The sequence below is a fragment of the Carlito syrichta genome, unplaced genomic scaffold, assembly GCF_000164805.1.
Source record: "Carlito syrichta isolate Samal-C Ts95f unplaced genomic scaffold, Tarsius_syrichta-2.0.1 Scaffold108683, whole genome shotgun sequence".
Lineage (NCBI taxonomy): Eukaryota > Metazoa > Chordata > Mammalia > Primates > Tarsiidae > Carlito > Carlito syrichta.
Window position 1 is genome coordinate 355,425 of NW_007052779.1, and position 16,307 is coordinate 371,731.

A 16,307-nucleotide genomic window follows, 5' to 3' on the forward strand; every position below is an offset into this window, starting at 1 on the left:
TTAATTTTGAAATTACTATAATAGCTAATATTTATAGAACACAAATTCAATTTTGTTATGTTCTATCTCAGAGATCACTCCAACTGGCTTATAAAAGCAGATCAGTTAATATGGAAAAATACAGGTTTCAAAGTATCTAACCTATTCATACTCAACTAAATAGTATATAACATGAACTGTCACAAGGAAAATATTTGGTTTTTAATAGAGAGGAGAGTTTCCAAAGAATGCAGAAGGGAAGTATATGCTATAAAATGTAAATGAGGTAAAAAAAACCTAAGTACCCAGTTACATTTGAGAGTCATAAAATATTTATATTCCAATCTTAGCTATCATCAGAATACAAGTTTTTCTAAATTAAAATTAATGCTTCAAAAACAATACTTCAAAAATCACCCATAGAGTCACCAATGTGAAAGACAAAAAAAAGAAAAGAAAGAATAAAGGCTGAGGATTAAAGAGAGCAGAGTGGTGACATGAGAGTCAAACATATTCCAATGGCATGGGAGGTGAGAGGCAAATCTAATATTCAGAGGAAACCTGAATATTAATGTGATATTAGATAACAGTACTACATCAGTGTTTAGTTTCCTGAGTCTAAACATGGTTGAGGTAATAAAGGAAAAGGAGTGTTTAACTCTTAACAAGAAGAAGAGGTCGAACATTTTGGGGTGAAGTGTCATGATATCTACAACTAAAATTCAAGTGGTGTAACAATAACAACTACAAACTAGATGGAAAGTGAGTATTGATCTATTCTTGCAACTTTTCTATAAGTTTCAAATTTTTCAGTGAAAAGAAAAAGTACTGTCCATATACAATTCCAAAAAAGATTATAACATGGGCTTTTGGGAGCAGAGCAGTTTTAATTATTTGCATAACATTTGAAAAATCAAACAGAATTAAGAATGTTTTATAGTTATTAGAGAAATGCAAATCAAATCCATAATGAGACATTACCTCACAGCAAAAGAGAGGGTGTCATAAAAATCAAAAAAGATAACATAGATGTTGGCAATAGTGTGGAGAAATTGAGACTCTTATACTCTGTTGATGGGAAAGCAAAAAGTTACAGCTGTTATGGAAAATAGTATGAAGGTTCCTCAAAAAATGAAAACTAGAACTACTATGTCATCCAGCAATCCCGTTGTAGGCATTTATCTAAAATAACAGAAATCAGGATGTCAGAGAGTATTAGCACTCCCATGTTCGTTGTAGCACTATTGACAATAGTCAATATGTAGAAACAACCGAAATGTCCACCAGCGGATGAAGGAATAAAGGGCTTGTGGTATGCACATACAATGACACATACATACGATCTGGCCTTAAAAACAAAAGGAAATTCTGCAATATGGAACAACATGGATGAACCTTGAAGACAGTATGCTAAATGAAATAAGCCAGTCACAGAAAGGAAACCACTGCATAATTCTACTTATATAAAGTATCTAAAATAGTTAAGTTCATAGAATCAAAGAGTGGAATGGTGGTTGCCAGGGTCTAGGAGGAAAGGGAAATGGAGAATTATTAATCAATAGCATAAAGTTTCAGTTAAACAAAATGAATCAGCTTAGGGATCTGCTACAGAACACTGTACCAAACGACACAATAAAGCCTTATACACTTAACATTTGGTTAGAAGGGTAGATCTTATGTTAAGTGTTAGTACCACAGAAGTTGGGGTGTTGGAGAAGTGCTATGCGTATTAGTCATGTTAGTTCATATATATAAAGAACTCCACTTTTATACATAACACACTACTGAAAACATGAAAATCAAATATATAACAGTCCAACAAATTTTTTTAAAGGGCTTCTATCCTCAGGGAGTTAAAAAAATATTGTAAGTCCCTAATGACATTCATATTTTAGATAAAACATTTTATATTTCACAGAGGTCTTTTAATTTTGTTCTCTTTCTTCAGAAATGCACAAACTCAAACACTGCCTCACAACACAACTAATTATTACATATTTATTCAAACTATGGGATCTCTGCACTAGAATAGTTTATTTGTACATTTTCAACTACTTTTTCAAAAAGGAGAGAAAATATAATTTTCAAATAATTACATACTATGGTACAAGTATTTAGTAACCTCACTGAAACTTCAAAATTAAAACTATATGTATCAGGAAGCACTGTTGTAAGATGGAACTAAATATTTGCAGCCTAATATCATCGTAAAAATGATTCAAATTAAATTTATCTTTCAAAAAAAATAATGAAACCAGGTGCACCATCATGTTCCTATAGTGTCAGCTACTCAGGAGGCTGAGACTGGAGGATCACCTGAGTCCAGGAATTTGAGTACAGATTGGGTAGCAAAGTGAGACTCTGTTTCATTTTATTTAAAAAAAAAAAAAAAAGTTTGCTGCTAATGAATAAAAGTAACTTAGCATATGAAAGTTAGTTGAGGGATAAATGCAAAAAGAATATAAGTGACGGGAATGTTCAAAGGTTAACATGGGAAAAAGTTAAAGAATCCAACAACTGAATATACTTTTCTTAATCATTTCCTATCTCAGCCTGAGTTTTGAAAATAAAACTACTAGATAACTGTATTGTATTGTTATTTATTGATGAGATAGTCACCTGAGCTGCTTGGGGTATTTGTGTTCTAAAAGAGTGTGGATAGAAACACAAAAAGCGGGCGATCCCCTCAGATCCCCTCCCACTGAAAGCTTTTCTGTCCTCTCAATAAACCCTTCTTTAAAAAAAAAGAAACACAAAAGCATTTTTGGATTTACTAAGCAAAATTAATTTCAGGATTTTGGAGGAAAAGGTTTAGTTAAGGTTTCAAGAGACAAAGGTAAAAAAAAATACATTTTTATAAAAAGAAAAAAATCTCCTTTAAGAAATATGCATTAGCCAGATATATCTAAATAAGATGATAGAAAATGGTCAAATCTTTTTTTTTATGATCAACTTTTAAAAAACAAAACAATTTACTGCAACTGTACAGTACCTGAAGCATACTGGACATGTGCGATACTTTCACGTTCATAAAATCCCATAAGTTAGGTGAAGTCAGAATTAACTTTACTATTTTAAACAGGAGGATTTGCTCAAGATAAACAGCAGAGTCAAGGACTTAAAATTAATTTAAAGAACAGTTGAGCAGGCACAATGGTTCAGACCCATAATCCCAGCACTTAGGGAGGCCAAGGCCAGAGGACTGCTTGAGCCCAGGAGCTCAAAATCATTCTGGGAAACCGCGACCTTGTCTCTAAAATAAATTTAAAAAATTAACCGGGTATGGTGGCGTGTGCCTGTAGTCCCAGTTACTTGGGAGGCTGACATGAAAAGATTGCCTGAGCCCCATACTGCGGTGAACCATGATCATGCCACTGCACTCTACCCTGGAGTGAGATTCTGACTCAAAAAACAAAACCAGGCTGGGCACGGTGGCTCAAACCTGTAATTCCAGCACTTTGGGAGGCCAAGGTGAGACAACTGCCTGAGTCCACAGGTCCAAGAACAGTCTGGACAACTTGGTGGGACCTCATCTCTACAATAAATCAAAAAATTAGCGGGGTGTAGTAGCACACGCCTGTAGTTCCAGTTACTTGAAAGGCTGAGGCAGAAAGATCACCTGAGCCCAGCAGGTCAACGTGCAATGGCCAGCCTGGGCGATGAAGTGAGACTCCAACTCAAAAAAAAAAAACCAACAACAACAAAAAAAAACAGATGCCAAGTTGCAATTAACCTGCAATTATCTGTGTAACCAAACTCTCTCAATGCTGTTTAAAAACTAGATTCATCTAGGCACAGTGGCTCATGCCTGGAATCCCAATATTTTGGGAGGCCAGGGTAGGAGGATTGCTTGAGCCTATGAGTTTGTGCCCAGAAACATAGTGAGACCTTGTCCCTACAAAAAACTTTTATGAAATAAGCCAGGTGTGGTGGCATGCAGCTGAACTCCCAGCTACTCAGAAGGCTGACAGGAGGATCACTTGAGCCCCAAAATTGAAGGCTGTGATGAGCTGTGATTGTGTCACTGCTTGCCAGCCTGGGTAAAAGAGTGAGATCCTGACTTAAAAAAAAAAAAGAAAAACCACCATCAGAAAATTTGTAAGATATTACTACTTTTAGACACCAATACCCAGATCTGCTCAAAATGATTAACAGTGACTCAAATCTACTACAGGAGTTACATAATGTTGAGTTTGAATACTGGCAAGGAAGGAAAATGTATGAACTTTGAGAAGTTCCTTAAAGTCTCAAATTGTTTGAGATAATAAATTCTAATTCCCACCTCAAGGATTAAGTGAGAAATATATGCAAAGTGCTTAGCACATAAGTTGGTATGCTGTCATTACTCAATAATTGATAGCTATTCTCATCAACTGCTTTAGAATTAATAAAACAAGCTCAAGGTGTTAGAATTCACTAACAACATATCCAAGAGTAGACTCTAAATCTGTGAAATTCAAATCAGTTATCCTCCCCTAATACCTCACAGATGTGCTTCAGCACCTTTCAAGCAAGTATATGCAGTGGTAAACTAGGATGTAAGGAGCCACAGAATAACTACAGTGTGCTTTCCCAAATTAACAATTTCTCACAAAGATTAAGAGTGATGGGGAAGTTGAACAATTTAAATGTGAAGAACTTTCCACACCATTTTAATATTAAGTCAAATGTAAATATAATGTGAACTAAATTAGAAAGCATACTTAAATTTAAAAATTAAAATCATAGGCTTCTGAGAAAAATTGCATTTGTTAACAGACACTTGTGGTTATGTCCTCAAACACTCTGAATTTCAAGAAGTGTTATTAAATATTTTCTAAGTCATCAAAAATTCTGCTTTCTAAATGTTTCTACATTGTTGATCCAATTTTTTATTATTTTAATTCTGTCTTTTTTAAAAACTCAAATATAAATGTCAATTTTGAATAATACATAGCTGAAATCACAACCTACAAGGAAAGTATTTTAATGAATGTTTTAACTTTTACATAATGTATATTTCAAAGATATTCAGGAATTCTACATATATCCTACTCACCCTTCTGACATAATTTTTATATTTTACAATGAAATTACCTGCATGTTGACTCTCTCAATCACGCAAGAAAGGACATGCAAAACGTGCATCTTTGTGTCGCATTCTGTAACTTGCTGCAGTAACTGAAAAAGTAGTGTGAACATAGTTTCCAAATACTGCAGGTTAAAAAAAAAAAGAAAGGTTTAGAATAGAAACATAAAGATGTCTACATACATACAAACAGAAATAAATAAAACATAATTTCAAAGCAATAAAAGACAAACAGAAAGTCAAAAGCTTAGCATTACCTAAACAACTTTAAATTGTTCACGCTACCATGACGTAAGGTGGTGACTTTTTTTCTTTAATGCTGCTAAATGTGTCCATTTCAGAATTTAATTCAACCACTAACTGAATAATATTTAAAGGAAGATTGTATAAACTGTGTGTTTAAATTTTATACTGTTAACTAAGCCATTAACAAATGCCCTATTGCTGCTCTTCCAACATATACCTGCTGCCAACAACACAATGCTTTGTTTTTGCAAGACCTACTCTTTAAAGCAAAAAAACCACCAATTATTGCACTCCCATGCCAGCTACCTAATGTGGCCCTTAGCATGTTTCATGGAGGTGAATATACTTGTTATTCTACAAACATATAATATTTCTTATCGGGCAACAGAAAACAAATTCCCTGATTCTGGCTGTGAACTCTTACACTATGAAAATTACTAGGAACTGACAAATTGCAGGCAGTTACATAAAACAGACATTTGTTTTTTCAGATATTTGAGTCATTTTTATACTAATTTCTAAAAGTTTCTTCCATTTAAAAATATTTAGTGATTATTTTATTTTTTTAAAAATCACTGCTTTAGAAGCGTCCCCATTCATGACCCCCATAAGAAGTATAGGTAGACATTTTATCAAATAACTTTCTTCTCACCTAGTCCTCTTAAGAGTAAACACTGCCACCGCAATGTTATCAGTGAGTTTAACAGGTACTCACTAAGTACCAACTATGTGAAAGCACCATGCTAACGTGCTGAGGTTGGGTAAAGAGTATTCTGCTTGATGAGTAAATTGTAATCTAGTGTATAGGATACTGATACACAAATACAAATAATACAGGGAATTAACATAAGAAGTATAAGTAACAGATACAAAAAAAGAAGATACTAGATCTTTTCTTGTGAGAAAAGAAAAGTTTGGCAATCAACTTCAAAATAGGTAACTCAACAATTAAATAAAAATAAGTAGATAGAAGGGAACTAATACCAGTAAAAATTACTAGAAGTGTTACAAATAAAAGTTAAATCCTCTAAAATGCAGCCTACTTTTAAATTCAGCTTTAATAAGTAACACACACACATATATATAATTCTAGCTATATAATAACACAATATTCAAAGACATAAGTAAAAATGATTTTTTTTAAAAAAAACCTGAAAATGAATATTCTTACCGGGAGAAACTGATCTGTTCTAAATTCAAAATCATCAACAGGTGAAGAGCAGTTAAAGAATACCAAGAATAAATCAGTTGTAATAAGATAAAATATATATCTAAAACAAATATAATAAACCAATCAAAAACTGTATTTTACACTATATCTCATATATTAATTTCACAAAATAAGTAACAAGTTAAAAATGTTAACAAAATTCTTCGCAATTAAGTATTTTTAAAAGGATATTTAACTTCAAAGTTGTAGCAGTTTCAATACGGACCTAAAAAGAAGTACATCATAAGTTTTTTAATCATTCCAGAATGACTAACCATAATTAATATCAAAACAAACTTTTATTACAAATCACTTTATTACACCTTTTATTAAAATTAAAATCACAGAGCATATAAAAATCTAGAAATAAAAGGATACTCCCTTTAGTTAGCAGCAAGGAATAAAAAGAAAAGGTAAAGCAGTATTTATTTCTTCTCTTCTCCATTTCCCATAATTTGCTTGGGAAGCCTTTAATCCAGTAAGTGCTTCCAGGAAGGAAAATAATTTGCCATAAGGAATGTGGCGAGCGTGGGATTGATGAAGAATAGTATATAGGTGACCTCCAGGAAAAGAGAAGGCTGAGAAGCAGGAAACAGGGTGAGGTTGGGCAAGCTGGAAGATGTGTAAGTGAAGGGTGCAGAAGACAATGAGGAGAAGGCATGGGGAAATAACACAAATTGCCATCTGTAACTTCAATCACAGTATATCTTTGAAATACCCCCCAAAATATACCGGGATCCCTAAGTTCAAAAATAGAGAAGGGTTTACACAAACTCCCAGCCTCCCAAACCATATTCATGTGTATCAGCATGCTACAAATCATATAATTACAACATAATTTCATTCTCTTCCAAGTTTTACCTCTAGCTTAAGCAACTAAATTGGCACACGCTAACATATTCATAGTTTTTACATAAAGTGCCTTGAACTCAAGCCATGATTAAATTCTATGCTCTACTTAGTAAAATAATACAGCTAAAACTTTTATTTCCTAGCTAATTGCCATGACTTTCTTAGATGCTACACTTTACATACCTTATATTAACTGGTTTTTTCTTTGCAGTCATTTTTCAGAAAGCTTTTTGGGACACTTTTTAAGAAATTTCTGAGGTCCTGAGATGTCAATCAGGCACTTTCACCAAATGTTAAGACCTCTCCTGCCAAATTCACAGATCTCAAGAGCCTACAATGAACACTTTTCCCCTACCCTTTGCTTTTATTAGAACATGTGCAGATTTTTAAGTGATTTAACAAAACTGCTGATTATCTAAAATGTGCAAACCATTGTGCTACATGTTCTACCACAAAATGACCTCATGGAAAGACTGTCTGATCATGTATTTAATCGAAAATATCTGACGAGGAAATATTATCAGGCATTGTATTAGAAGCTATAGAAAAAGCTGAGTAAGACAAACCAAGTCCTTGCCCTCTCAGAGCTTAAGATGGGGAGGAGAAGAAAACAAATATTAAATAACCACTAATAAAAATGGCTAACTTGAAAAGATTAAACACAGGCTAATCCCTTTGAGGACATGGTCTATGTCTAATCATCTTTAAATTCCCAGCATTTAGTACAGAGAAAGTATACAACAAGTGCTGCATTAATAATTCATAGACACCAGGACAGGAAAGCCCCTCAAGAATGAAACAGGGCTGCACTCGGTGACTCAGCCTGTAATCACAGCACTTTGGGAGGCTGAGGTGAGTGGAATGCCTGAGCCTGCGGGTTCAAGACCCACCTGGGCAACTTGGCAAGACCTCGTCTTTACAATAAATCAAAAATTAGCCGGGCATGGTAGTGCACGCCTGTAGTTCTAGCTACTTGGAAGGCTGAGGCGGAAGGATCACTGGAGCCTAGCAGGTCGAGGTTGCGGTGGCCGGGAACGGTCACTGCACTCCAGTCTGGGTGACAGAGTGAGACTCCAATTCAAAAAAAAACAAGAATGAAACAGGAAATCAAACTGGCAGTATGCTAACCTTTGAGTCTCTCTTGATAATTCTCTACAAAAGACCAATACCATTTATTTAGAGGTGCCATAGCCTAGGCATAACATTTATGCAAATAAATATATGAAACAAAAGACACTTGAATGAAATTAGATGTATTTTCCTTCCTAATAAAGGTCAGTGCAGTACCACATGCAGAGAAAAAGGTAAAATGAACTGAGATGACCTGCCTGCATTTCAGTTTAACTGTAAGAACAAAAAGATCATAAGGGAAAGTCAAAAGACAGACTTTCTAAGATAAGAGCATTTAAAATGGTATGATAAATAAAAATAAGAACAAAGCTAGCTCTTCTTGAGCTTTAAAAGAAGATGTACTTACCACATAGAGATAAGAATGAATTTGGCAGCAATTCATAAGCAAAAAGGGGGAAAAATCAAAACTTGAATTTACAAAATGAACAGTTAGGAAGTATGCTAGAAGACTGGTAGAAGAGAATCTAACACATTGAGGCCACTAATTGTTCAAGAAATACTTGCTAAAAACACTCCTTCAATAAGACTCTAAACATGACTTTTCACAGAATAAATCCAAATCTTCTAAAGGAAAATAAGACCTTAAGTATGCAAAACTGGATGCAGTTCGCTCAGCCTCTAAGTCTACCCTATCTCTAGATGAAACCTCAGAAAAGGTAACAGACTCATTCCACACTGGTAGAATAAGTGGCATCAAGATATAAGAAACTTTGAAAGGATCTCCCAAAGGGTAACAGCGACAGAGATATGAACAAGAAGAAACCACAGATCAATACTCCTTCCAAAGAATACTGCTCAAAGGTAAACATAACCAGAAACTTCCACGCCGGTGTCACTGTGAATGAGCCTTGGAATAATTAGGTGGATTTGAATTAGCCTAATGCCTGCCCATAGCGGTGAAGCAGTCCACAGATTAAAGTAGTGAGCATGGTGAGCAGCCAGAAATAGTGTCTCAGGGATATAAGACCACCAGGAAAATATATACAAGGTAGACATAAAATAATAAAGTAATCTGCTAACAAGAAATAAAATGACCTCATAATTTAATTCTTTAAGAAGTCACCCTTATTCATGATTCTCTCCTATTTCTTCCAATAAACATTTTTTAAATTTTAATTTGAAAGATGCGGGGGACAATTCAGGATTAGGTATACAAGTGGTCATCATACAGGCAAAGTTTCTGGGTCTACCTTTGGGCCCCACTTTGCCTGGTTTGAGATCAGGTACCCTCAATAAACATTTTCTAAGATTTGATGCCATGCCAGGCATAAGAGTTACTAATATGAATAATATTACCCTATTCTATCCTATACATTGGTACTACTACTACTACTACTACTATGTATTACTAGAGTACTTTTTTCCTCTATTCTGCAATAAAATCAAGATAAATCAATTACAAAATTTGATATATTTCTTCTGAAATACATATAAATAAGTTTCCTAAAAGGATTTTTAAAAACCTTCAATCTATTCATTTCCTTTTAAGAAAAAAAATTCTAAACTCGCATATATAGTAGATACCAGACATATTAATTACAAACCCAAAACTGACTATAAGAAACTTACTTTGATTATTTCAACAGACAAAACAATAAAATAAGTACTATTTCATTCTGCTTTAAGATTCTGTCAGTTAATTTCATTTGATTAACTAGTGTATTGTTTTCATTTTATATTTAATGATAGTGGGATTTTAGATTGTGAACACTCTTTACTTTTCCCTGTGTTTTTGTTAAGGTATTTGGAAATTTCACACTGTTCATTTAGTTTATTATTATGGCTAATACTTATGGAAAATGGTTTAAGATTTGTAACATTACTACCAAGGTTATTGTGAGTATTTACATTTTTTGAGTCAGTCTATACAACTAATTCTTTTGTAGTGGGTGTTCTTCACTTGTGAGTTTTTTATTTAGAGTTGTCTTTCAAAGGACTATTAAAAATCATGTATATTTTCAGGAAGAGCTTTTAGTGACGTTGTTTTGGAGGTATTACAAAATCAGACATTTCCTTCTGCTCTGTAAATGTCAGTGTAACTCAATATATAGTTCGAGTCACATCCCCTTTCCTTCAACTCTTTGTAGGTGTAGTTACTTGTATTTTTGCTAAAAAAGTGTTGCTGGAATGAAGTCTGAGGTTATTCTATTAAAAGCAACAACAACAACAACAAAGAAACTTACTTAACTAAGGTTTCTTTTCTTACTGTTTTATTGGCCTAATATTTTGATGTTGCAAACACGGATTATTTTATATTTACTTTGGCAATTATATTCAGTAAGTATAATTGAATTCAGAATTCATTCTGGCATCTTTCAAAACACAAGCCAAGCGTTTAAACTTGTAGCAATGTTGAGATGCAGAGGATAGGCAAATAGAAAAACAAAACAAAAACTGTAAGACAAAAAACTGACAAAACTGAAAGACCCACCAAAAACACAAAGTGGAAAGACAGGCGTTTCAATGCACCCTGTGATACCTCTACCCAGATCACAGTTGTACTTCCCACAGTCTTGCTCACGTCACTGAAAGTCCCGTATTGAACTCCACTAAGTAACTGCCCATTTTTGAAAATTCACTATTGTCAGGTAATTCATAACATTTCAGTCACAACAGACTACATATACAATGCTGGTCCCATAAGATTATAATGGAGTTTAAAAAGTCCTATCACACAGTGACGTGGCCTTCACTGGAATGCTGCAGTGCATCACATTACTTCTGTGTGATGATGCTAGTGAAAACATACCTATTGCACTACTGGTTGTATAAAAGTATAATGCATATAATTATGTACAGTACATAATACTTAATGATATAGCTGGGTGTGGTGGCGTGCCATCTGTAGTTCCAGCTACTTGGAAGGCTGAGGTGGAAAGATTGCCTAAGTCCAGCAGGTCAAGGTTGTGGTGGCCATGAGTGTGCCACTGCACTCCAGCCTGGGTGACAAGAGTGAAACTCCAACTCAAAAATCATAATAATAATAGTAAACAACTATGTTACTGGTTTATGTAATTACTATGCTATACTCTATAGTTTTTATTCCTTTACTTGGGTTTGTTTCTGTTTTTGTTTTCTGTAAATTAACTGTAAAACTGCTCCAGCAAGGCCCTTCAGGAGGTATTCCAGAAGAAGGTATTGTTAACATAGGAAATGATATCTCCAAGTGTGTTACTGTCCCTGAAAACCTTCCAGTGGGACAAGATGTGGCGGTAGAAGACAATGATACTCAAAATAGGCTGGTATTGGTACAAGAATAAGCATATAGACCAATGGAAGAGGATAGAGATTCCAGAAGACAAACTTCAATTTCTCAACCAACTCATCTTCGAAAAAGCCTCCACCATGAACCACTGGGGAGAGGAGAACCTATTCAGTAAATGGTGCTGGGAAAACTGGCTGATCACATGCAAAAGATTAAAATAAGACTCCTACCTATCACCATACACAAAAACCAACTCTAAATGGATCAAAGACCTAAGTGTAAAACTATAAGAACCTTAGAAAATGCAGGAGACACCCTTATGGAAAATGGAACTGGCAACCAATTCCTGATTAAAACCCCTAGTGCCCATGCCATAAGAGATAAAATAGACAAGTGGGACCTCATCAAACTTACAAACTTCTGCAAAGCCAAAGAAACCATTGAAAGAGCAGGGAACAGCCCACAGACTGGGAAAAAAATATTTGCCAACTGTATATCCAACAAAGGCCTAATGTGTAGGCTCTACAAGGAACTCAAACGTGCCGAAAAGAAAAAAACAAACAACCTCATTACAAAGTGGACAAAAGGTATGAATAGGCACTTCTCAAAAGAAGACATATGAGCAGCCATCAGATATGTGAAAAAATGCTCAGCCTCTCTAGTCATCAAAGAAATGCAAATTAAAACTGCACTGAGATATCACCTAACTCCAGTCGGGATGGCCATCATCAACAACAAAAAACAGCAGATGCTGAAGAGGATGTGGCAAAAAGGAAACACTTCTTCACTGTATACTAGTACAGCCTCTGTGGAAAACAGTTTGGCCATTCCTAAAAGATCTAAAAATCAACCTCCCATACGACCCCAAAAACCCCCTACTGGGAATATACCCAGAGGAACTCAAATCATCCTATGAAAAATAAACCTGCACACTCATGTTTATTGCAGCATTATTCACAATACCAAAAACATGGAACCAACTGTGCTTCCCATCGAAAGAGGACTATTTAAAAAATGTGAGCCGGGTTCAGTGGCTCAGCCTGTAATCCCGCGCATTTGGGAGGCTGAGGGAAGTGGATTGCCTGAGCCCGCGGGTTCGAGACCCGCCTGGGCAGCGAGACCTCATCTCTGCAATAAATCAAAAAAAATCAGTTGGGCGTGGTAGCGCATGCCTGTAATTCTGGCTACTTGGAAGGCTGAGGCGGAAGGATCGCCGGAGCCCAGCAGGTCGAGGCTGCGGTGGCCGGGAGCGGCCACTGCACTCCAGTCTGGGCGACAGAGTGAGACTCCAACTCAAAAAATAAATTAATAAATAAATTTAAAATGTGGTACATATACACAATGGAATATTATGCAGCTATAAAGAAGGAGAAAATTATGAACTTCGCAGCAACTGATGGACTTAGAGGCTATAATACTGAGTGATCTATCACAGAAACAAAGAGCTGAGTATCACATTTCTCACTCATAAGTGAACCTTGAACAACCATCTTAATACTTTAAGAAAGGGATTGGCAGTAGTGGGAAACTGCCGGGGTGTGGGGGGAGGACGGACACGGAATTGGCAGTAGTGAGAAACTGCCAGGGAATGAGAGGAGCATACCTCAACAGCAAGCATAATGAACATTAGTATATCCAACCCTGAATTGTACCCCCATATATTTAAAAAGAAAAAAAGAAAGCACCAGAGTCTTGCTGTTCAGTACCTCCTAACTTAGGGCCACCTTCAACTTTTTATTTTCATTATAGAATCAGGGGATACGAGTGCATGTTTGCTAAATGGACATACTGTGCAATGGCAACGACTGGGTTACAGGTGGTCCACCCTCCACAGTGAACACTGCATGCCAACCCCTCCTTACCTTCCCCCTTATTGGTGTCCCTAGTGTCTGTCATTTCCATCTTTGTGGTCATTTAACTTTCAGCTTTTTTCTATTGTTCTGTCTTGCCTTGGCTACTGGTTTTCACTTCTACAGTTCATCAACAGATCACTCAAATACGCCTGACCTCTAGAAATACATTTGTGTTCTCAGCAAGTACAGATCATTTATCACTGCCATTTGCCAAGTGTTCTAGACAAATAGATACCTGGGCAAGCCACCAACCCATTTGCACAAGATGTGATAAAATTTAGTACAGATAAATCACACAAACAATGACACTGAACAATAAGATATGTTAATATATGTGTATGTTCTGGGGCTTTAATAAAAAACAACACATTTATGACTAAAAAAAAAAAAAAAAAAAAGAAGAAGACAGTTATAGTGATAATTCTGACCCCTGTAGGCCTAGGCTAATGTGTGTTTTTGTGTCTCTTTTTTTTTTAACAAAAATTTTTTAAGTAAAAATTTTTTTAAATGTTAAAACAGAAAAAAGGTTATTAATAAGGATATAATGAAAGGAAATACTGTTGCATAGATGTACATGTGCTTGTGTTTTACACTAAGTGTTATTACAAGAGTTCAAAAGTTTAAAAAAAATTTTTAAGTTTATAAAGTACAGTAAACTATGATTAACTCATTATTGAAGGAAAAAGCATTTTTAAATACATTTATGTAGCCTAAGTTTACAGTATTTATAAAGCCTATGGTAGTATACAGTAATGTCCTAGGCCTTCACATTCACTCATTAACTTGCTAGGAAAATTATGTATTACTCAACAAATCATTGTAGCATTGCTGTCCTGATGTTTACATTAAAATATAAAAATAAAAATGTAACTATTTCACAACATATTCAAAAATAAATTTCAGATAGAATAAAGAACCAAGGATAAAGAAAAAGAATTTCTTAAACAAGAAACAAAAAGTACTCCCCAAAAATCAATAAATCTGACAATTAAAATTAAAACCTGAGCTTAACAAAAGACAACAGAATAAGACTGAAAAGATATATATGAATTCAACTGCAACGGTAATGTTTTACTTCTTAAATATTTGAAAAATATACATGAAAAATATTACAATGAAAATATGAAAAGCTGGGTGATAAGTACACAAGTGCTTATGTTAGTCTCTAGATTTTCCTTCTTCTTTTACAGAATTTAACTTTTAAAGAGTTAAAAACACTAAAAGATATTCCGTACTTTATAGACATCTCCTTATAAGAACATGGACAACTGTAGTTGCTCAGTATTAAGTCCATAAAAGGAGCACTGAAGCAAGAGAGTGCAGATTCTAAAAGCCAGAGAGAATTCAGATTCATCAGGATTTACATGCTTATGACACAGTAGAAACAGTACAGCAGCTGGAAGAAGCAACTTCTCCAGTTAGCATAGGGTTCCACAGATTTCATAATATCAGAGGCCACTGGGTATCAGAGGTCTCTACCTCTGGTAGCTATATGACAGTTTAACATTATGGTTGATATGAGGAAATAAAATGCAAATAGAGTGATGGTTTGGGGTTTAATTGAAATACTGTTAACTTTTCCTCAGTGCTCAGTAATTTGACTTAATTGTGGTACACACACATCTATGTATGTTTATTCATAAAAATGCACATTTTCATTTTTGTATAAATATGTATGTCTTTATATGTTTATACACTATTGTATATGTGCATGTATCTTTACACATTTCATTAGTCGGTATTTCTCACAGCTGAAATTAAAGCAGCATAATGTGTATATTTCTGATTTTTAAACATACTTTAAAAAGACCAAACTGTTCAACATTAACTAGGTACCTTACTAAAAACAACCTTCTTAAAAATCTGTTAACAATGGTGACAGGATAAAACATACAAACGTTGTTAAGTATGAGATGCAGCCACCAGAAGATGTTAAAAAAAAGGGCAAAGGCTGAACCTAAAGTAGCATTTCCTACAATATTCATGAATATTAATGTATTAGCCATCTTGGATAGTCATAGTGCAAATGTACATTTTTAAAGATTCTCCTCAGTCCTGTTGTTAACAGGCCTATCTGAATATTCAGGCCAGAGTTCTCCAAACTTATCTGAACACAAATCTCTTTCTATCCAATAACACTTCCTGACACCTGGTAGAATTAATACTCTGTTTTTTAAAGTGCTGGGCAAAATAATTCATTTTTCTCTTTTCTTTTTTAACAGGCTCATTATAAAAGAGTTTAAGACCCAAGCAAATTTCTCCATTTCTCAACAAAAGCTTAACTGAAATTTAATCCTTTTGTAACACAATTGTGAAACATGAAATGTCTCTTCTCAATACTTATGACAGAAGAGCATGTAATATTTCCAACTAGGAAAACAAAAAGTTTAAACCTCTGTTTTATTCTAAAGTAATTACAAAAATAACTTAATCTCAGCAAATAGGAATTTTAGAAGCAGTTAGGTCAAAAACAGTAAAATAAAACTGAGTTCCCTCGTAACTCCTCATGCTTATACTACTGAATAATTACAAAATGATATTTTAAAAAATTACTTGCTGGGCACACCTATAATCCCAGCACTTTGGGAAGCTGAGGCTAGGAGAGTACTTAAATCCAGGAGTTTGAGACCAGCCTAGCAAACACAGTGAAACCTTGTGAAACAAAAATTTAAAAATTAGCTGGGCATGGTTACACGTGCCTATAGTTCCAGCTACTCTGGAGGCTGAGGTGAAGAATGGCCTGAGCCCAAGAGGTCAAGGCTG

At 34.8% G+C, this 16,307-nt stretch overlaps 1 protein-coding gene across 1 annotated transcript in view; it reads right to left on the bottom strand.

The window, feature by feature from the left end:
- Positions 1-16,307, bottom strand: part of IPO11 (importin 11) — a 190,210-nt gene that overhangs the window by 145,559 nt on the left and 28,344 nt on the right. Inside the window, exons 12-14 of the mRNA XM_008068467.2 lie at positions 6,696-6,729; positions 6,465-6,505; positions 5,056-5,172 (exon numbers count right to left, since the gene is read on the bottom strand). Coding sequence (XP_008066658.2) covers positions 5,056-5,172; positions 6,465-6,505; positions 6,696-6,729 — 192 coding nt within the window. The remainder of the gene's footprint in view (positions 1-5,055; positions 5,173-6,464; positions 6,506-6,695; positions 6,730-16,307) is intronic.